Source organism: Pagrus major, chromosome 5 (genome assembly GCF_040436345.1).
Source record: "Pagrus major chromosome 5, Pma_NU_1.0".
Taxonomy (NCBI): domain Eukaryota; kingdom Metazoa; phylum Chordata; class Actinopteri; order Spariformes; family Sparidae; genus Pagrus; species Pagrus major.
The window spans coordinates 15,348,835-15,372,418 of record NC_133219.1 but is presented as its reverse complement, the minus strand read 5'-3'; the positions used below and the strand labels follow the sequence as shown (position 1 = coordinate 15,372,418).

Below are 23,584 nucleotides of genomic sequence, written 5' to 3'. Positions count from 1 at the left end.
TTGGTGTTGTGGAAATATGCATAATACTATTCGTCTTTATTTTTTAGGAGCAAACTTGTATCCCTGTAAATACATGTTCTTTTTACTTATCTGGTCACTATTTTATGCAGATGTTTACTGAAACCAGAAGGTCTAACCACATTGCCAGTGTCTTGTCTGACTTAAATGTGTTGGTGTCAGTCACAGGAGAGCTGTTACAGGTGATGTCCCCAGATAAAGCATTTAATTTAACTCCATGGACTCTGTATCTAGTGTAACTGTAGCTTGCTCGGGCCAAACAGATGTTGATTGGAATGTAAGACCATTTCCATGTAAGACAATACTCCTGTGCTCTTCGATCAGAATCCGATATGATTAACCGAGGACAGACATAATAAATTCTAGGATTATACAGAAACACGATACAAGCCAGCGCAGTCCTCCAATCAGCAGTGGTATAATGGAATGCCCTACTCATATTCAACACACAATTACACTAATGACACTGCCTTCCCGTGGTCTTGTGATCCTGCATCAAAATGAAGATATTCATCATGGTAATTAGACAGCTTTCTATGGGACAGCTTTATTTGTCTGTTTGAGCAGCACGTCAGGCTACAGAGCAGCTTAGTTTGATGGTTCCACACATGAATAAGTCATATCCGGGGGCTATCCATATTTCATCAAACATCCTCATCTATAATGGACGCTGCTCGCCAGCAGAGGCTCTCACCTGATAGGGGCCGTCTCATCGCCCTTGTCCAGCCATTCCTGCGGTGGGATGATGTACATGCACCACAGACCCCAGTTGTAGCCGTGGGCGGCGTTGGCATACTGCTGCACCTCAAACGTGTTGTACTTGATGTTGTCTATGGCGGGCAGGATGATGCGGGTGTGATCCTCCTTCATCCGGGTCAAGATGGGTTCAGCCCTTTGGATTGGAGAAGACACAGGAGTTAAGAGCTGACTTTCGGAATCAAGTATGCAGAAGCTTCAGTGCACAGTTGCAAAAGGTGAAAAAAAAGAGAGAGAGAGCAAGAGGAGAAAAGTCTGCTACAGGGCAAATAATAAGCTAGTGCATATTTTCATTCTGCCCTGTAGAGGTTTGAAGTATTAATATTGCAGCTATGTTAGACTGAATAAATCTGAATGACCACATGGATAATGTAACTGGATTCAAACGTAAAGTGAAAGCTGTGAATGTAGTTTCACAGAAACTATGTGGAAGAATTCAAACCATAGATGTTTGTAAAACATATTGAACAGAGAGGATCAAAATGATGCCAGAAGCAGCCGGGGATGACTGCAGATGTCGTCTCAACTTTCACTCCTGCGCTTTAGACAGGTTTTTAGTGATGATGCAGTCTGTCGAATCAGCGTTTATTCATCATTCAAAACGACTGCCGGGAACCGCTTCCCTCCGCTGTTTATGATGTGAAGGTCTTGGAAAATGAATTTTCTGCGGAACAACAAATAATATCATATCTTATTTTATATCTCCTGCTCATGAAAACGAAATGTCAAAATGTGACACTTATCCCAGTGAGAACGATGATAAGAGGTAAAACCTGATAAAGCAAAACACATCAGGGGAGAAGACAGACTTAGTCTGCTCCTGGGAAAAATCTGCTCGCTTGCTTTTTTTCCCTCTATGTAAACAGTTGCAGGTTAGTCTCTTCTTTCTTTAGTCTCTTCTTCTGATGGCTTTTGCCCCGAGGCAGCTTAAGCTGGCCCACATTCTCTTAGAACACATCAAATGGAGAGCTGGGGCCATATTCACGAAACATCTGAAGGCTTTAGTGGCGCTGAACAGGCCAATATGAAAGAAACACCTCAAACTTATGGGCTTGTCAGTCCGAACTATAATGCTTTAAAAGGTTCTTGTCTTGGTTCATGGAGCATTTTAGCACCACCTCCTGAGCCTGTGGAAGGAGTGGTCAAGAGGACTCATAAGTCACCAGGAAAAAGTCACAAACCAGTCCAGAAAGAGGCCACTGGTAGTCCGTCTGGTGACGATGGGTCAAAATAAATGTATAAAATATATTTGAGTATGTTGTTGAGAGAAGAGCTAGCTATAATACACTATCAAGTACAATTAGACCTAAACCCCAGATGCCTTTTCAGTCAAAACAGTAATTTCCCATAGATAGACACCACCTATAATACAGAAGTCAGCATTGTAGCAATTGATGTTCATGTCTAGTTTCCCAAACTAGACCTCTGGCCTATTGATTGATACCTCATTTGACCAGTCAGGAGCTTCTATGTCCACCCTGTGGTCTGAAACAGCCAAAAAGGGATTGGGAAGACAAATCTCTCTTCTTACACTGGACCTTTAAAAATCCCTACTGATTTATTTTGAAGAAATAGTTCAACATGTTGGAAGCAGGCTGATTTAATTCCTTGCCAAGAACGAGATGAGAAGATCGATACCATTCTCATGTGTGTACCTCATGAATGGAGCTAGAGCCAAGAGGCGATTAGCTTAGGTGTATTCATTCATAGTGAATACACCAACACAGACCAAACCCTTCAAACAGTCATAAACCAGAAGTATAAATCAACCTTTTCTCTCAGCTGTAGAGTTTTCTCCATTCCTGACAGTAAAAGCAGCACTCAGCAGTTAATAATAATAGGTCTTTGGTGGCTTCCATAGTTTGCCGCAGATTTCCGCGCCTATGTCTTTCGGTCGAATGTTTTTTTTTTTGTCGATGCCACATACAGTGGGCTCCCACTGCCTTTTAAAGCCTTGGCCAAGGGCAACATGGTCTTGAGATCCATATGGTACAGAATGATGCTAAAGCGCTGCTGGCACTGGCTATATTTGTATAATCCTCTCATGCAGGGAGATGATCTCCAGCATATCTTCAAAGCAACTCTTCATATGCTCAGTTCTTCACATGATATACTTCTAAATTTAAAAAAACAGGATGCAATTATAAAATGATAAGTTTACTCTCACGAATACTCCCACACTCCAACTTTCTCTCTATCTACCCACCCACTGACTTTCTTTCTCTCCATCTTCACCCTGATCCCCCCCCCCCCCCCCCCCCCCATCCACTTCACTTGAAAAAAGTGAAGCCCATTTATCATCCTAAAGCAAAATTACTACTTATCACATAAAAGTAGGGGACGGAAAGTACAGAGGGAATGGATCTAAAGTGTACTATATGAGATGATGTCAGTAAAAACATGAAGCAGTACTTAGAAGAAGCCATCATTTAAGAATTTGAGAGTGGTTGGTAAAAGTACTCCAGCTGGGGTCCTGAGAGGCTGGCAGATGGCTCTCTGTGTCTTTACTCAGCAGCCATATTAACTGTCGCTGAAAACATATTTTAACATTGTTGATGTTGCTAATTCATGGACAGCAGTCAATTAATCAGTCAATAGAAAATAAATCTGTGACAACTTATAATCAATTAATTGTTTCACTTGTTTAATCCAGCAAAAGTAACAAACACTCTGTGGTTGAAACTTTTTCATTGTAAACTAAATACCCCTGAATTACAGGCTGTTGGCTGGACAAAAGACATGGCGCCATAAGAAGATGGTGTTAACATTATTTATAGTGCTGTATGAAAAACTTTCAACATCTAGATCTTGTAGAACCTGTAAATTCCATTACACGTCACAAGGGGTAGTGGTTGAAAATCTCTCCCCTATGAAATGGGAAAACCCTTCAAGACCTACACCATACATCACAGACACAAGCAAACTAGTAGCAACTGTTTTATGTTAAAGACCATGACACACTGAAACGAGAGTTCTCTTAACCCTCGGTTAGAAGTGTGCCTCTGTCAAAACTTCTGTTTGGAGGGCCATGTAGCCCTAACACTTCACCCTATCCCTCTATCCCAACAAGACTCAGGGTATCCTACCCCTAGACAGAAGCGCAAAATTGTGGGGTAGGGCTAAGTTGTAGGGGCAAAGGTTGTATTGAGATTGGATAACCAACTATGACCTTGGTACTAAAACATAAATCTAATTTGGACCTCTATGACAGTGTCAAAAAAAAACCTTAACATTAAAGGCATTATCTTGCATTAGATTGCATGAGTGTACCTAATAAAGCGGCCATTGAGTGTACAATCAGCATGTGTTCCCCCGCACATCATCAAAACCACACTGACTGTGACCGGGGACCACTAAAGACTGAAAAGCTACTTGCAGTGTGCAGCTGTCAACTGGCCTGGGTACCTACTGTGCGTTTCCTCGATGAAACACGTCTTGGTCATTTTTGAATGTTTCAGATTTTAATTCAATGTATTTACACTGCAAGAAACCTTGAATTACAAACTTGATTATTTATACCATAATCATAAGATGGCAAGTAATGATGCCCATCGATGTAAATGCAGCCTGTGCAGCCATGAACATATAATATGTATAATTCCTGCTTCCTGGTTTGCTTCAGTATCATGTTGCTCACTGCGTATGCACACTGGTGACACTAGGGAGGCAGATGTGGCTCAGGAAGTAGAGCCGGTTGTCTACTAATCAGCTCCCCTCAGCTCCGGCTGCATGTCAAAGTGTTCTTGGGTAAGATACCGAACCCCAAATTGCTCCCGATTGCTGTTCCAATGGTGTGTGGAGTGTGTGTGAATAGCTTTGCATAGAAGTATCGTGGGGCACTTTGGATAGAAAGTGCTGCATCACTCCTGATGAGCAGGCTGGCACCTTGTTTTACAGATGTCTGTTTCATTATAGTGTTCTATGAGGGAAACGCTTTCTAGGCCACAGGGGACGTTTTCATTGCAGTACTGCGAGTGGCCACTGGAACAAATTGGCAGCGAGGCTCAGTGGCAGCACCATATGCAGCTCCCTTCATACATCCATGGTTACACGTTCTTTATACCCACAAAAGCCTGTCTCATAACACATTTGAATAGCGTCCACGTTCAATCCAAACATCCATACTGAATGAATGATGCAATCTTTACATTCGCAGCTACATCTGCGTCACTAGAGAGCTCAATACATAAATAAGCTGAATAATTAGTCAATATGAAAAAAAAAGAAGATGAACAGACGTCTCGATGTCTGCAATATTGTCTTTGATGGAGAACAATCAAGCTCTGACAGTCAAACTTCAAAACTTCATAACTCTCTGGAGATAAATGGCCTGAATTATCTTTTCTGAATTTTTACTGCTGCATGTTGCAATACACTGAATTCTTCCTTCGTCTTTTGATGTTTCAAAGCCGTCTCGCACGCATATTTAACTCAATGAGTCATTCCACTGTTTGAGAAAGACATGACAAACCATGCTGACTGAAATCCTTCATACCGTGTATAGTATGCGAGTATGAGCTAGAGTAAAGACTTTGCTCTTTGTTTGTCTGTTTGTTTGTTTCTTCTTAAATGCACTGGTCAGTTTTTAGATTTCGGGCTATTTGGCTGTTATAACATGTCTTCTTGTAGACTAATGTAAAGAAAATGTCAAAAATACAAGTTTAGCTGTGTATTTTAGTTCAGATCTCTGTTTTGCACATTACTAAACATTAGCCCATATTTAATAAGATAGCCTAATTATCATATTTAAACATAAAATATCAGAAAACCAATTGTCTAAATGTAAGTAATTAACTGGGGAAGTTTTATGGTTATAATTGTTAACACTGTTTCATAATGTTTAGTCTAAAAATGTTCAGAATTTTAATATGCTTATTTTTAAATACTGTTCCCTAAGAACAAGGTTTTCCTTCCACTTCAGCAGCACTTACATATTCTGAATTTCTGTTGAGCGTATGTTATGAATTTTTATTCATACCTATTTCTGAAGGTTTTTACAGAGAGGTTTGATCATTCCTAGCCTGATTTATTTAACTTTTTTTTCCTAAAAACATCAGATTTTTTTTTAACCTGTTCACAGTATTTTCTGATTTATGGAGACAAAAACATACATCCAAAATTCCATCTATATATTATTTACATATTACATCTAATTACATGTATTACGTCTAATTGAAAATAATTGCCTTACCGTAATCCAACTGGGAAAGTTAGTTTGTCGAGGTTTGCTAAGATGTTGCTGCTACTGAATCTACTTTACCTCTCCCTGACCTAGAGATGAGCTCCCTCAGCCACCCCAGCATCTTCCATTCATCTCCCTTTTGTCCTTGAGAACCCCAAAACACCCCAGAGCCAGCTAGCAGTTCCTGTACCTCTGGGATCCATGAGGCTGATAAGATAGAGATGTTGTGGAAATGAGGGCACATCTGGTTTCAACATTCCTCTTCCTGTATCTGTCATTTCATCTGCATAACACCGAGAGGGTTATTCATCCACATCGGCCTGAATCATACTCAGTTCCATATTACAATAGGATTTTTCTCCCTTCCAGCGATGACTAATTCAATACAGTGAATACATGTTGACAACCCCCATTGCCGTTCGGTCCATCGTGCCATTTCTTATAGAGGTTCTACTGCAGCGAGAGCTCTTTTGATTTATTAACTCTTCGTGGCTGACTGTTTGTCTTTTATAATAGGCGGCACCTTTGTGGAGCTTAACATCAGGCGGCGCACACATCTCATAGAATTAAACAAACAGTACAGATGAATATCACTGTACAATCTCACTTTATATCTGCTTGACTGTTGAGAATGTTTCACTATCTGTCCTTCCTCTGTCCAGTGCTGACATAAAAAAAAATCTCCTTCGAGATTACATTTTTTTATTTACGCAACCAGACAAATTGATCTCAGATTGTTAACGATTATGAAATAGGGAATTATCAGATAATGACATCTAAGGGCACAGGGCTCAGATTTGTGCCCTCAGTGCCTGAAATAGTGTCTCCTTTATATTTCTAACGCAACAGAACATGTGAGCTACCTGGGAATAAATGTAATTTTAGTTTACTGTAGCCTTCATGGATGACCCAAATCATTTATAGGAGAGAATGTACAAGAATAGTACAGCAAAGTGAGGAGAGTTACATTTCTGGTGTTTCATAGAGCCTTTTTAAATCTCACTTAACTGAACCCTGGTTTGAGTAAAATCTGTTTTGTGTCCTTGTCGACAAAGAGCAATGTGATTTAAAGACTGCTGTGTCTCACTTAAGGTTAGCTAAACAGCTGTTTTTTTGTTTGTCAGCTAACTGCTTGGAGCCTTATCTACTTCAATCAGTTCTTTTAATTTCCTGATTATGTTTTCAAGTAAGGCTAGATATTTATTAGTTTCACAACAGAACTTTGTATGTACATAATTTTGATCAGTGAACAAGAAAAAACAAGGCTTTCTTTGTCTTGACCATACAGAGAGAAATTGTGCTACTTCTGAGCTTCAAACTACAGGAGAAGTTCTGTTTTGTCCCCTGCAAGAAGATCTTTGATCATGTTGCTCTTTCTACTTTGTATTTCCCAAATGTAAATCCACTGTTATGTCACCCATTGGTTTGTGGACTACCTCAAGTTTGTTATTAGAGCCATCGCCATTTTGATTGTTTTTTTGTTTTCTTTTGATTGTTTTCTTTTTGGAACCAGATAAGACTGTATTTGGACAAGATGGAGAGGATATCCTGATTGGATCTGACTGAGAACCCGAGGAAACGCCGCGGTAGGGACTTGTCAATCACAAGGCAGCCATGCCTGAAAGCAAACCCTGCTATATCGTTTATTTTACTATAAATGGAACCATAATTTACAAAACGAACATCATGCTGTGTTGAAGAAGACTTGAAACTAGTGACTGAGACCATAAACTCATTAGGAAACTATCTACTGAGGTAATAAATCAAGTGAGAAGTAGGATTTTTTTTCTCAGCTGCCCCCTGCTAGCAATTAGGATTAAGAGGTTAAAGACAGGAATTCTTATGTTAAGATGAAAACAGTGATGTCACTTGTAAATAAGCATGGAAAAACTCACTTATAAAATCAAAAATGACTGAGCCACTTAAAATCAAATCATGTCCTGAATTTAAGTAGATGGGTGGATTTCTAACAGTGTAATTGTAGATATGAATGCTCATACAGATGTGTCTGTAATAGGTCACCGTATTAAGAACACATCTTTATTTCTGTTTCTCAATCTTTTAATTAATTTATCTTTCTATTTGTATATTTTGCTGGTGTATGATTAACATTTGAGATGCTCACCATTATCACTATAGCGTCTATTACAACAGGATTAATGTAAATTACTGTATGTTCACTGTTTATTGTATTAGAGTATGTACCCATATTCACACTTCACAGTTTTAACTAGGAGGCTCAACCTGTATAAAAACCAATGACACTGTGAAGGAGTTCATGTCTGAATGCACACTAATGAGGAGAACAGCTATCACTAAATAGCATTGAGGAGTCTTCATTTTTAACCAAGGTCCATAATTATGTATTAAAACACCAAAGAGCTACATCAACACTGCTGTAGACCCAAATAGATACTTTTAAAGTGTTATATAAATGAACCCTGCTAGTGTTCATATGAAGCTTCTGCACATGATAGTGTGTAATGTGTCTTTGAGGGGAATTTTAGTCTGCAGTGCCTCGAGCCATTTTTAAGCGCATTAAACCTCTAACTAAATGTGCGTCCGTCCACAGTCCTCCTGCTTGGCTGCTTTAAACAGAGCAGCTCAGACATGTACATTTAAAGCACATATTAACACTGGCCAGTCTAAAAAAATGTAGAATCTAAAGAAAGCAAAGGTATCCACGCAGAATTTCAATTCATTATGGCGCCAGGGCTTTTTGAAGTAGATAGTGGGAAGCAGAAGCATTAAGTGGTAAAGGTTCTTATGATCCAATGTCAGATCCCACTCTACTCCTAAATGCATTTGGCCGTGGCTGATATGATATAAATGTAAAGGTGGAAAAAATCTCTGTCTTTTCTGCAGTTTTGGAGTTATGCCTGGCCTGCGCTCTGTGAAGCGCTCAGTGTGGCTGCAGCCTGCTTTGTTGTCTCCAGACAGATATAAACACTGAGCCACCGCCAGACACAGAGAGCAATAGTAAAGAAATGATTTGCTAAAAAAAATATTTCCACAGCCTTCAAGATCTGTGAAATGTATGTACCTTTGAATTTGATATAATGCCATTGGACCTGCACAGCATTATGAGCAGATAGAGCTCCAAGATATTAACAAAGGACCTAGCATCAAATACAAATATAATAAATAGTACATATTTCATAATTACAGGAGGCAGAGGTGAGTTTTATCTGTTTCTTACTTTTTATGAATTCTACCAGTTTGTAGAGAAGAAAAAAATAAATAAATCACCAGGTCACATAGCAGTGGAGCATTCAAAATTCATCAAAGTGCTGCTTTCTGAAGCATGTATTTCATTACAACCGCCCCACAATGACAATCTTATCTCCAGCACACACTCAGCTGGGAGCTGCTGCTACACCTCTAATCATTAATCGTTAATAACCTGAGATTGCAACTGTGCTGGGGCTTCAAAAACCATATAAATATCAATTTCCCCGCGCCGCCCCTCTGCAGATGCATGAGTGTGGCGTGCAGTACAGTAGATCCTAATTACAACACGCTCCCATTTCCTGCCATTAATGCTGTTAATTTAGAGTATGCAGAGGGAGACTGGTCCTGTTTGGAGCAGAACGGACAACCTTTGACTCAGGGATGGATGGATATGAAGTATTAGCGGAGATGGATTGTGAACATTTAGCTGATGCAATACTACATGAATGATAGGCAACGATTTCATATCCTCATATTAAAGCGGAGCAAGGCCGTGGAAATCAGATTCCATCACTCCTCTGGTGGAAACAGCCCGCTCCTTAACTCCTCATAAACCAACATGGTGCGAGGGAATGGGAAACAGCTGTCTGGTGCACTATACAGTATGATACAATTAAGTTTGCTTTAACAGTAATGCGAACCAGCAATACATTTCGACTGCAAATGTACAGCACCCCGGGGGGAACGCCGTGCCAGTGAATCACAGCACTGCAGCTGAGAGCTGGCAGCGTTGTCTCTGGCTCGGTATGCACAGGCACTGTGTACAAGGTCATTGAGGGAGACTCACCACAACATCCAGAGGAGCCATCCATCTCACTTATCACTGTATGTGCAATGGCGAATAATCACATTATGATAAATAGGGGGCTTCTGCCATTGTAACAAATAGATAGTGTAGATACCACGAGTGAATCTATCTGAATAAAGGAGCAGCACAGAGTGTGTGCAGACATACAGTGGGTAATAAATGCAGACACACACACACACACACACACACACACACACGATATCCGAACAGCACGAACAAGTTTCTGAAAGACACCTGTCATTTCCTCCAGCACTATTTCCCTTTACCCTTCATCTACTTGCAGAAATATCACAGATATTATACAGATTCTGCTCTACTTTTCATTGAGTCCTGTAAATAAAACCTCACGCAAAGGCAAATTTGAAGCAGCAAAAAAAAAAAAGCGAAAGCAGACCATTATCAAAGCAAGATGTAGGTGCGTATGTGGGTGACTGCGTGTGGGGTGGGAACAGAGGAGTGAGGTGTGTGAAATTCAATAGCAGCAGGTGAACTAACTCAAAGGAACAGAGCTGGGAGCTGTGCGGGGGGGCGGTGGGACAGCATGAGAACTGACAGGGAGTGAAACCTTCCTAGGTGAAGGGGTTACATGGGGGCATAAAAGGCACGTCTATTTTTGAGCAAGAACAGATGGGAAAACAGATGAGGGAACCACCAGGGTATCAATTATCATCAGTAATGCTCCCAGGCAATGATGCAACTTTCTCTCTGAGTGTTGTTTGCGTGCTCGGCGGCTCACCTCGTGCAGCCTCCGGGCCTGAAGCTCCCATTCATGCTGCAAAACAGTGTGCTGAGAGGCAATGATCAAGGTGCATTATATCAGTCCTTTGCGGGGATTACAAGGTCAGTGTGTGTAGTAGTACGGTACAGTAAATGCCTTCTAGACAGTATGTGTACGCTTTAGTCATTTTATAAGCAGGGTCATGCTCGCGCTGACCTGACGTGCTTTCATGTTGCCTTAATAAACCAAGAGAGAGGCAATGACCTTCTTAAGTACTGCACCAGTTCATAGAATGAACATAGAGCTTTCTTTATACTGGCTCGTCAATACTGTTTTCATCTGTGCAGCCCCTGAGGCATTATATGTGTGTATGGCTGTATTTGGTAGGGATGTAATGCAATTGTACTACCTTAAGCAAAAGATGTGCTTGCTCTCAACAAGTTGTTTGCATATGCACGATGGCTGCATCGTGAGTCCTGCGTCGGTTTATGCACATCCTCAGAAATTAACACCACAGGGTGTGACGGGGTCAGGGGTCAGCGAGCACATCAGCAGCAACAGGGAGAACAATGGGACAACAAGCAAGCATGTGCTATCTACTGGTGTCCTCTGGTAACACGCATAGTATGTCGGTAAGTATGTTAACGACTACGTACACGACGCAAGAGGTTTTCTACGCGAATGTGTGGCAAGACCTGCACCAGAAGTTGTTTAAAATTATCCAGACTGCTTCATGGATTTCAATTGTCTGTCACACTTCTCATACATACATAGATGTATAGCTGCAACTACAATAAATAAATAACTAAATTAATCAAATATCTAATCCTGATTTGTATTTGTATCATGAGAAATGAAGATGTAAGTCTAAAGCAATGCTTAATAACAGCTATGTATCTGTTAATAATTCAGGTGGAAATGAAGAGTGAAAGGCAAATAAATACCTAATTTCTTGACAATAAAAAAATTGTTATTGTTCTAGGCAATATTGCATTTTTATTTATTTTTTTAAAAAACACTGGAGGTTGTGTGTGTTATGGGACAAGGCCATGCTGCATGTTAAGTTGGTCTGAAGTATCAGGGGTTAAAAAAAATAATAAAACAGTTAATAAAAATTTATAAAACGTGGGCCGTAATAACTAATTCGTCCATATTGCATTACTTAGAAAAAGGAAGTTTGTGTAAGGAAAAGCAGGAGATCCAGATGAAAGTAAAAAACAATCTGTGAACGTGTGCCAGAATCTGTGTATTCAGATTTGCAAGTGTAATTAGATTTGTGAACGTATCTACAAATCCCTAAAAGATCATGAGATACTGTATGCAAATGCGTGTCGATGTGTAAGAATCCAAAAATATGTTTTGAACTCACCGCATTTAGAGATCGTACGAATTGACAAATCTGAGTATGTGTGCACAGACTAAGATACAGCTCTCCACACATATTAAATAATAGTGCTAGAATATTATCCCCATAATAAGACAAAAATCTAAAAACTAAAAATCTTTGAAAGCTCTTTTGAGGGCACTAACTTCTGCTCTTCTGCTTTCGTCTACTGTCAAGTCATGCAAAGACCAGGCCCTGCACTCCACTGCACAGCAAATCTGGTGCAAACGGATAAACTTCTCTGTGATCTACATGTACATTTTTTTAGCCTATAGTTTGTTTATGTTCTGGCAAATCTGCATCATGGTAAGTCATCCAGCATAACAACCAGCTGGATGACTCGGATACAGACCGAAGAGTTTTGAATTTGATGACTATGAGCCTGAGAGCCTATGCAATCTGAAGTTACGTGGAGTGCTTTCCTGTCCTGTATTGCAGCTGTGTGTGTGTGATTTCTGTACCTTTCAACCTGACTGAGTTATGGCTCTCAGAGGAAGTGGTGTGACATCCGTGCCATATCCTGTGGCAGGTGCTTTTCATATCAGTCGAGAGCGTATTTTCTGCTCATGTAAAAAAAAATATGGGAGTATTTGTTTACATCTCTCACATCTAGTTATCCAAAAAGGCTGGAGTGCATCCAGGGACACTAAATCTGACACGTTTGACATCCTCCTCTACCCCCCCTCTTCTTCCTTCAACCCTCCTTGTCCCCCTCCTGTCTCCCAGGCAGCTTCCCAGGGAACAATAGCTACACTTCATCTTCAAACACTGACAGCATGACAGGCTCAAATTAGGTGCCAATTACATCTATTGGGGTGACTTGTTTGCTGGTAAACTTAGGCAGCAGGCAGACATTGGACTGAGACCCCCAGAAGTAATTTCATATTGCAAAATAAGCCTGCAGGTGAAATAATGTCGAAATGCTCAACATTTCAGTTCCCTCTTTAATTACACTCACTCTCGCCTTTCACAATGTTTGGCTCTCTCGCTTTGTATTTTTTGGACAGGTAGTGTGTTTTTAAGTGGGATGTCTTTTTATTTAGCGCTGGCCAACGCTCATCACTCACAGTTTCAAAGAAGATGCAAGAGAGAAAAGCTTATGAGTGATAAACCTTTACTAATAATAAGGGTCATTGTGCTGAAAAGTGCTGCCTCAGTCAGAAAGTGGCCTGGCACCGTATCAAAATGCTTAAGGCAGACTACACTGCATATTTCAACGATAATAATCTTACATGACATCCTTCTGTAGTGAAAACATAAAAAGCAAACCACAAAGGCAAAGGTGAGAAAGGACAGGGAAACAGCTTAGACCTTGTCGTGTTAAACATGACCTTTTCTTACCAGCCCGTGTTGAACTCGACGTGGGCATCAAAGAAGCCGACGACAGGAGCCGTGGCCGCGTTCCAGCCGTGTATCCTGGCTCTGATCAGGCCCTCCCGCTTGCTGTTCCTCACAATCTTTACCAGGCCCGGGTAGCGTTTGTTCACATACTGGTCCAAGTTGAATTTGAGCTCCACTGAAAGAAAGCAGATTGGAGAGTATATTCCTTTAATTCTCATCCAAATGACAGTGTGGGGACATTAACAAGGCAGCTGTAGCACATGATGATGTGTTTCCAAGATAATCCAATGCTAATGTCAAATGATTTTGGTCTCATCTGCTTCAGAGACTTTCAGTCAGGACTTTTGTGATATTTGGACAGGGTATTTGTTGATTATATTTACCCTTTTAGCATTTTTTTTGTGTAAAATGCTGGAAGCATGTGTTGTCCAAGACGCTTGAAAAACGTAATCAATTACGCATTGAAAAGTTATCATAGTTAACGTCTGCGTCATTACTCATCAGATTTTTCAGATTTCATTTATTCCAAGCAACAGGAAGCAGCAAAGAAAAAGAACCCACTGATGAAGGAGGCAAAGAAGGCGAAGAGGCAAGGTGATAGAAACCGAGGCAGTTTTTAATAAAGTGTGAGAAGAGAGGAGAGTGGAGTTACAGAACTTCAGAGACGTCATCATCTACGGTACGATTGTGGCCACTATAAAGTCCACCTCCTTTCAATGCCACAATCTCATTGGACCCATGGAGGAAATCAACGCTCATGGTAACTGGCAACTTGACATACAGCTCCATTAAAATGATACATCACAAACCTGATGAGAAAGGTCCAAGATCTACTGTCGGGTAATGTATTTTTGCAGAAAATTGTTTTCGTCTTTGGCAGCTTAGATGTCTTTTCAATAAAATATAGAATCTAATTAAATCAAGAACAGCAGCATTAGCCTATTTCAGACAATTTTCAAGGTTACTACTCGGGTTGCTGTACAGTGTGACTATCTAAGGCATTCCTCTGCTGACGTCTTTATTCCAGCTGGATTATAACATCTGTCTCTGCCCCCACAGATGAGGCTGGCTGTCATCACTGGAAACAAAGTTTGCCGGGTAAACAGCCAGTTGCACAAATTGGTGTCTGTGATCCGTCGGAGGATAGATGGCTGTTTGAGCTTCTCCTCTGGGTTACTGCTGAGCGTTCCACTTTCAGAGGGAGAGATTAATAAGGACGCTTGTGGCGCACCGGCTCAGAACAGCATGCACACCTAGCTTCTGACTTTGGCTCGCTACATAAATCAGCCGGTGAAAGTTAAAAAATGGCAGTCTAATCCCCTGTCTGTGTGAGTGAGGAGACGTGGGGAGTGGAGGGGCTGTCAGGAGTCTTTTTCTAGCTGAAGGTCTTAACATGCTGTACAGCGGTGGCTGCTGCAGAGAGAGAAGATGAATTTGGAAGCGGTGACCCTCGAAGCAAACGGGCGTTAGCATTTGACATCAAATTAAAGCAACCACTGAGTCAAGGATACCTGGTATCTGCCTTTCTCTATCTGTGGATGTGTTCTTTTCCATTCCAGTGGTTGTCCCATGTTTAACATTAATAAACAGGCAGCAGGGTGGCTCAGAGGTTAGCACTGCGACTGCAAGTAGGTATACAGGTTGCACCGATTCTGTATGAACCCTCCTCGTATCCGTGTCTTTTTCTTCCACTGTTTAGCGACATGCTGCCCATAGTAGATGTCTATGATTGTGTCTCTCTAATTTCAGAGGAAGTACTATATTAATATATGTATTTGTATTTGAGTATTTTCAGATACGCTACTTTAAACTTCTATTCGACTACATTTCAGGCAAGTTTTAGATATGATTTACTTTACAGATTCAGGTTAGCATTTAAAACAAACATATGATCAGCGTATAAAATAAAAGGCATTGGTAAAGATCACTAACAACCATATAGGTCGACTTTGAAAGCAGCTTATTATGACCCATATTTACGTTTCTTGTTAGGCAGCGACCTCTAGCGGCTGTAGTAATGATTACAGCTGCAAAGGAGGAAGTCAGGTGATGTAGTATAAAGACTGAAAAAAGCAAAACAAAGAAGAAAGTAATTTTAAAACACACTCCCTTAGTGGCAGTAAGCACTCATAAAGACCTTTCCTCTTTCATCTCTTTAGTATCCTTTGGTAAATAGAGTGGTGGGTATAAACATTTAGTACCAACGTCATGTAAAATAATTTGTGAATAATGAGGCATTCTAATTTGGATGTTAGAAGCTGCATTGTGCCTCTTTGAGGCTCCAAAGAACCTTTGCAGTTGATTCTGTATGCACTGCTGAAGGTTTTGAACCTGTGCAGCGGGTCTCCTTCATCACCAGCCTACCCTGCAGCTACAATATGATAAAAGCTATTAGAGTGTAATAATTACTAGGCTTTGCTGGGAAGGAGAAAAGTTATGGGGCTCCCTCTGATCCTCGCAAATAAAACATTGGACTGCATCCATGGGAGGAGAGTTATGGAGCAGGGAATACATTTTAAAGGACTGGCAGTGCAACATAGCAGAGGATAAATAACTATCCATCATACTATGAATTTAAAATGAATGCACAGTAGACTGTACGTGGAGCACCGTGAATTCCTTCTGTGACGTGGGGGATTATGGAAGCCGCTGTGTTACGGATAGATGGTGCCGAGGTATTGAACATGCTTTTGATTATTTAAACTGTGGTGAAGCCTCGGAATTCACTTACATGCTGCAAAGCTTGAATTATCCTCCCACATACTGCCTCCTATGTGCTTACTAACTAGCAGCATACCTAAAACCTTTCAAGTAATCCATAGGATTTTCTTTGTTTCCCATCCAGTTAAAGCGGCCCCAGGGCAACCGTCGGATCGGTTTTGTTGCATTTACAAAGGTCGGGAAGAATATAATGATCACCTTCAGAGAATAGAGATTTACGCCTGCCGCACAAGCCACAGGCCACATTCTGCTACGGGTGGATTTATGGACTTTATGGACTGGTCTGAGATTGATCGCTTTGATCGATCACAAGCGGACTGGTGAAGTTACCCAATGGGTAAATTGGCTCACCACAAGTAATGTGATGTTCATTAAATATTCCAAAAAACTTTAGCCAGGAGTAAAATGATCCTGCTCGTCCTGGCAGAAGAGCTTCTCAGGAAGAACATCAAAATGCTGCTACAGTAAAAGCCCTTCACCGTAAGTGGGAAACATTTTGGCAGTAGACCTGAGCTCTGTGGAAATAATCTCTGCTCCGGCAGCGAGGAGGTTATCCACCTCTCACACATTTATTGGAGGCAGCGCAACGGTAAATGGGTTCATGTTTTTGGGCTCCTCCACCTTTAACCTACTCTTAACATGGCTCCATCCACTTCATTTAAAATTCTGCTCAGGCAACATTACATTTGATTTTCTCTGAATCACTGACAGATAAATTACAAAAACATTTAGCTGGGGTACACTCTCTAACCTGAATTAAATTCTTTTTCTCGGCTCGCTGTCTTTTCATCACCCCTCTTCATTGCTTTTAATAGATGTAGATGCGCTTTAGATGTAAGAACACTGTAGTGTGTTGAGTGGTGTCTAAATGCTGTATGTGAGGTGTGACAGAGTGATGTGGGATTGGAGCCCAGTCGCCAGAATCACATTAAATATTTATGACCTGACTTTCATAGTGGGAGGTGGAGGGGATGGTTGCGGAGTTAAGCGAGACGGCTACCAAGCCAGCGACCACAGTTCTAGACCGTGTTCAACATTTGTAAGTGTGAAACCACCGGATATTTTTAAACCATGACATCTCCAGCCATGTTTGTGGACACAAAACTGTTTTTTTTTTAACAAGACCTTGGGACATCTCCCGCTGTGTCCCTGAGGACCAAAGCCGGTATTTTAAGCTCAAATATGATCTTTTCCTAACCCTAACAGTGTTTTTTGGGCCTAAACCTCATCAGACTATAAGCACAGCTATGTCACAACATAAAATTGAAAAATGAACAAGAATAAATGGCAAGTTTTAACACATCAGAAACATACATTGCCAACATTATTCTGGCAAATGGGTTGCCATCTAGGGACACAAGTGAATTTCAATGGAACATAAATGTCTTATTCGTGTAGATATTTCGCAAAACAAACATTTTCCTGGAGGTTTTGTCCTGTCATCCACACAGAAAGGGAAAAGAGGGAAAGAGCAGTTCACGTGTGGTCAGAGAACTCCAAAAAACTAAATTTGACAAAACAAAGAAAGATTATTTTATACTAAACAGAAAGAGTATCTCTATCAGTTATTCATTTGCAAGTGTCACAATGTGTTGTACAGATTTCTTGCAATATGTTAATGAGAAAATCTTCCACTCAGAAGCTTTAATTACATTGAATGTATGCAATACTTAATATCATTCAGCTCCACTTGAAATAATAATACAAGCTTTACTCAACACGTCCTCAGTTTATATCCTGTTTTCATTATATGAATCATTAAATTATCAATTTGGGGCTGGTATTTGCTGGGATTGAATCCTGTAGGGCTCATTAAGCCTATCCTTGCTGCTAACATAGCGAACAACAATGAATCGGAGCCATCTTGCCTGACATACACCCACCCAAAGCTCATCAACGGGAATGTGAATTTAGTTCAGACCTCTGGAACCAGCGAATAAACCTCTCAGCCACCAATAAATGTCACCGCTTGTCCCAGCAAAGGAAACGTGTGGCGGCGACAGGGCAAACATGCTTCCTGTGCTTGATTTATTATGCCAGGAGTGAGTGTGGCTGTACCTCCACTCATCTCACTGAGCCTTGTTTAAATGAGAGAGGACAGACAGAGCCATCCAGAAAAGGTCAAGCAGTCCAGCCTGCATGTTAATTGTCTAATGTCACAGCAGAGCAGCTCCCAAGGAACAGCTCACACATCTGCACAAATTATCATCACTGATGGTAAACATACAATAAGAGCTCCTGACGGATGTGTTGGGTCATACAATCTGAATTAGAAGCTGTAACAAACATGCACATGAGGCAAAAGGACACTGACAACATCGACACCTCATCATCATGAGCCGTGGTGTCAGGGAACTGCACGCAGCACTGAAATGTTAAACGTCAGTCTTGATGCTGTACGGCAAAGGTAACTACAGAAGTGGCATACGAAGAAGTTGTGACAGTTAAACTTTATGATTCGCTCGCTGCTGTTTAAGAGAGAGGTTGAATCAAGTTCATGTTGTCACTTCTTCTGTGTGGAGAAAACTTTATTCTATTAGTGCTGATCGTTTTTTGTGGCAAATTGGGCAAATCCCCCAGGTCTAATAAGTTGGGAATGGGATGCTAATTTTGTAACTCAAATATCAGGATATAAGACAGTCATGTCATTTGTTGAGGCAGGTAGTTAATAAGACCACATAAAAGATAGAAACACGGAATTAAATTTCATTTTCTTGCTTTCTTTGTTGATTGTTCAGTTGTGATTGTCTCATTTTGCAACTTCACAATCACCACATCAAGTTAACACTGTTAACATGTCAGCACAGGGTCAGGATCCAGATGTGGAGAAACATTAGTATTCATCTAGAGTCATGTTTCAGGCGAATTGTCGTTCAACATGCAGTCCTTTTTAGCTCTGTTTTCCTAAATCTCCTGAGGGAGTGTCTGTCTATTTTCTGCTAAATGCTTCACTAACTTTTCCAGTCTGCTGCTTGGTGCTGGGCAAGTAAAGGACAGTGGGTTTTTAGGACATGCTCCAGCTGGAAATGACACTGGTGAGAGCAGTGAGACTAAACCAAAACAATGAATTTAAAGATGGTAACATGCTGCTCACATTACACATTGTCATTTAATCCTTTGTAAATATGAGAGTATTGATATAAAGCTGTGTCAAAGAGGAAAGAATCTAAGCCAAAATACAGGAGGCCTGATGAGCGTCCTGAAAAGAGACAATAATAGCCCGGTTAAGCTACAGAACCAGAACAAGGGCAGCGCTGACAAAAGAGCTCCGAAGGGAGAAGAAGAAGAAATGCAGCAAGACCAGAAAAGGAGAAAGAAGAACCGGAGCTGGTCATTGATTACTGGACCTGCATTTCTCCAATACCTGTCCTGCCATAAACAAAAGGAGAGCCCAGCAAAAAAGGGAGGCACAGCATCAAGGAAACAGCATTTAGAGGCAACTGAAAACAAGATTTAAATTGGAGGAATAGGATTATCTGATTTCATCAAATAGTTATTTAGAAAGAATTCAGCCTTCTGAGAAGTCCTCATGACAGACAATTTGTTAACCTGCTGCTTTGATTATCTTGTGGATTGACAGTATCTCCTTTGGCCTTTCCAATCCAAGCTCAGACCCTTCCAAGCTATGGGCAAGTTGACAGATCCTCCACAGCTCACACGCAAACCCCAAAGTATGGGTTCAGTTTTCCAGCCTATCTAAGCAGATTGTAGTTTTTTATTGCTCTGCTTGCCCAGAGTGTTTTACGCCCTCTCCTCATGATAACCACTCCTTAGAGTTACTTGAATCCAGGGTGGCAGATTTTTTGCTCTTGAAGCCATCTGCCTCTAGTTACCCCTCTTGATTGGTACTGATCTCAGCTGCTCCACTCCTATCCCCAGGTTGGGTACAAGAAATGTTGCCTTGGTACTCAAGTGCAAGAGTCCCGACCGGCCCTCACATTAAAGTTAGCCATCAACTGTCTTTTTCCAAAAGACCTTTTGCACTACATTCTCACTAGCACCCTCAGTGGCCTGTCTCAAGTTACTTTTTGAGAACTCTTATTTAAAGGACTGTTTAACTGGGCTGTCCACGCAGTAGAAAGACTGCAGGTAGGTGATCATGCCTCTGTACCTCAGTTTCGCTATCTGGGTCCCTACTACCACCCATCTCTTTTAAAATCCAAGGGTGTTGTGAGTAGAATAGCAATAAGGAAAATGGGGAAGGGATTGAAATGTCTCACTTTAATCAATAAATTCTGTTTGATTGCATTGAAAACATTTGATTAATATACTGCTGTAAGCATCTGCATTTATATATATTTATATATATTATTATCTGCACTTTCTATGATAAAAGTCAGAGCCTCTTTGTTTTCATCTATAATCCATGAACGGGTTCTGAAAGGAATAAAGTAACCTCTCCTCAGTGATGTAAAAGTACAGATTGTGTGAAACTAGGCCAGGTCCATCAATGAAAGCTCTTGTCGACTGCTCTAAACTCTAAAAGTGATTTTTCCCTGGCAGCAAAAGTGTACTTGCAGCTCAAATTGTTTCCAGCAACTATTAGAACTGTTACAATTAAAGAGGGAGCTGTTGTTAAATCAAGTGCCAAGACACTCCAGTGTATCTTTGAGTCACGACCCAAAGCACCAATCTCATTTCCAAGTTTTACCCCTACCCCTCATTTTTGAGTGCTCTCCTGCCCCTCAGAACAGAGATACAGGGGGTAATGGTTGAAATTTCCCCCTATGAAATGGGGCAACCCTTCAAGACCCCCATACATCATCACCCTGACAGTCTGCACTGACATTAGAGGAGCGATACCAATTGCAGCAACTTTGCTGCTGGACTTAAGTTTGGGTGTTATATGCCACCAAAGGGAGGGAATGCAACATTGAAATACATCAAAATGCGGGACTGTCATGCAAAAAACAGCTTTTACAATGTAACGTTAGCCTGCCAGCTAGTTAGCTACCCAGACATCAGCAAACTGGTTGCAATTGTTTCATGCTTGTTGTAAAGAAAAGAACCGCAATACATTGAAACGGTAGAGAGAGCTCATAACCCTCGGTTTGAAGTCCCCCTACCTCTCTATCCCAACAAGGGACACCTGGCCCCTAGTCGTGAACATGCAAAATGGAGGGGTACGGCTAAGTGGTAGGGGCAAGGGGTTTATTGGGAGTGTGGCTAAGGGTGCTGGTGAGAAGGTAGTGAGGAAAGCTTTAGGATGAAGGCAGTTAACAGTTTTCTTAAGCCTTACGTTCTTAAGAAAATAGGCAGTATTTATGTGCCAGCATAACAGCAGATGTAAAGTATTCCAGAGTTTTCTGTTGATAAATTGCAACCTGGACAGAAATAATTTAATTAAAGATTTCTATGAGAGTGTTTGTTACCAACACAGCCTAAGTGTTGTTTCACAGTGTTTTACACTCTTGCAATAATAATTACATTTTATGGGAACGAGGAGAAATAAAATATCATTCACTTTACTGCTGTCAGAAATATTGCAGTCTTTGAAGTGAGAGTCAGAATGAGTGGGGCAGGCTGACACAATGACATAATGAGGAGGGGTCGGCTGCCATTCTTGTCTGGTCACGGGCTTTTAACGGCTTCCTGTTTGGTGGTAGGCAGTCCGAGCCTCAGTGGGGAGCGGAGATGTGCCAGTGGTGACTCCTGCTCGGCCTTCTTTCAGTATGTTATTCATGCGCCCTTTTCCTCTGCCAGCCTGAGGGAGGCAGGCCCGTTCCTCTGTGCCAAGTGAAGGAGGGCCAAGTGTCGTCTGGAATCTAGTTCATTGTCCCTCTTTCTCCGAACGGGAAAGCTTTTTGGGATGTGGAGTCGAGCATCGTCAGCTGCTCCGGGCATCATGGCGTGGAGGCAAGCGAACTATTTGCCCACATCGCCATGGAAACAGTAGTACACAGCAGTTTAGAAAAGGACGAAACAAATCCCTTCCCTTGTCTTTGCTCTTTTTTTAAAAGCTATTTTAAAACCTGGTGTTCACAAGTCCACCCTCAGGGGTTCCCCCTTCCTTCAACCGTTCGTTACAAAATCGAACACACAAAGAAAACTCAGAAAACTGTGTCACACACACCCACACACACACATACACACCTACCATATGCACAGAAAGCGTAACATAAAAAGACTGACTACTCTGGCAGGAGTCCAAAAACATCACACAAACTCAAACTCGTGTATGACGCCTCAGCTCACATTCCACCGGGAAACACAAAACATGATAAATCGGGGGACTGTCTCCACTGAATAAGCAAACCTACAGCGCTAGACAATGATAAAGTGCAGGTTCAACAGGTTTCATGATTTAAAGTCTGAGAGGATACACTTGTAGATGAGGAACAATTAAACAGGATCCACAAAGGAAATGATCACAAAGATACTGGATCAAAACTTCCACAAAACCTCCAGCAGTAAACATACAGTGAGAGGCCAGGGGTTGAAGGTCTTACCGCTGTCACTGTTGTCGTCCACCAGGATGATCTCCTTGAGCATGTGTGCCGGTGTGTGGTTGACCACACTGTGGACGGAGCGCAGGATCACAGATAGTGCCTCGTTCACGAAGATGAAGACCACAGAGATCTGAGGAAGGTCCTCTGGATACGTCAACAGCTTACACCTGTCGAGATAAATTCAAGACTATTAGCAAGTGCTAAGACAACCAAGACCGTCATTTGTATCGCGTGATAGGAAAAACACATGTAGCTTTCTCTATATGAGCAGTTAGCTGACATGATAGACTAGCATGTATGTAGCCTATGTGTACTGGCTTTATGGCTTTCTTGCTGAGTGCTAGGTGAGGATTGATACCACTCTCTTATCTACATGTTAAATATAAAGCTACATCCAGCTAATATGAAGCTACCCGCAGGTTAGCTTAACATAAAGACTGAAAACGGGAGAAAGGCTAGCCTGGCTTTGTCTATAGGTTGTTTTTTTTTTTTTAAATCACCTCATCTAACGAGAAAAACACGTTTAGCTTTCGCTGCAATTAGCAATTAGCCGACATGACGGACTAGTGTGTATATGTATATGATTTTTCCCTTTCTTGCTGAGCGCTAGCTGAGAGGATTGATACCACTCTCATACGTACATGTTAAGTATAATGCCAGATCAAGCTAATATGAAGCTAGCATTAAGAATGAAAACAAGGGGAAACAGCTAGCCTGGCTCTGTAAGGTAAAAAATCACCTTCACCCCCTTTTCCAGACCTTATGCTACAGTATGAAGCTAGCAGAGTAATATAATTCCCAAGAGCAGCAAGAACATCGTCTTACTGCTCAACAGGGACTCCAACAACACATGTAGCAGAACAAAAGAAAGAAACTGGGATTTCTGCATAAGGAAATGGGTCATTGTCGACAATAAAAACAAAGAATTAATCATTTAAATTCAATATAACTATGCACTGTGTAATCATAACACAAA

The 23,584-nt window shown here is 41.2% G+C and overlaps 1 protein-coding gene across 1 annotated transcript in view; it reads right to left on the bottom strand.

Annotated features, from left to right (window-relative positions):
* Window positions 1-23,584, bottom strand: part of galnt9 (polypeptide N-acetylgalactosaminyltransferase 9) — a 93,824-nt gene that overhangs the window by 45,883 nt on the left and 24,357 nt on the right. The window contains exons 3-5 of the mRNA XM_073466760.1: window positions 22,609-22,775; window positions 13,439-13,613; window positions 713-910 (exon numbers count right to left, since the gene is read on the bottom strand). Of these exons, the coding sequence (XP_073322861.1) occupies window positions 713-910; window positions 13,439-13,613; window positions 22,609-22,775 (540 nt within the window). The remainder of the gene's footprint in view (window positions 1-712; window positions 911-13,438; window positions 13,614-22,608; window positions 22,776-23,584) is intronic.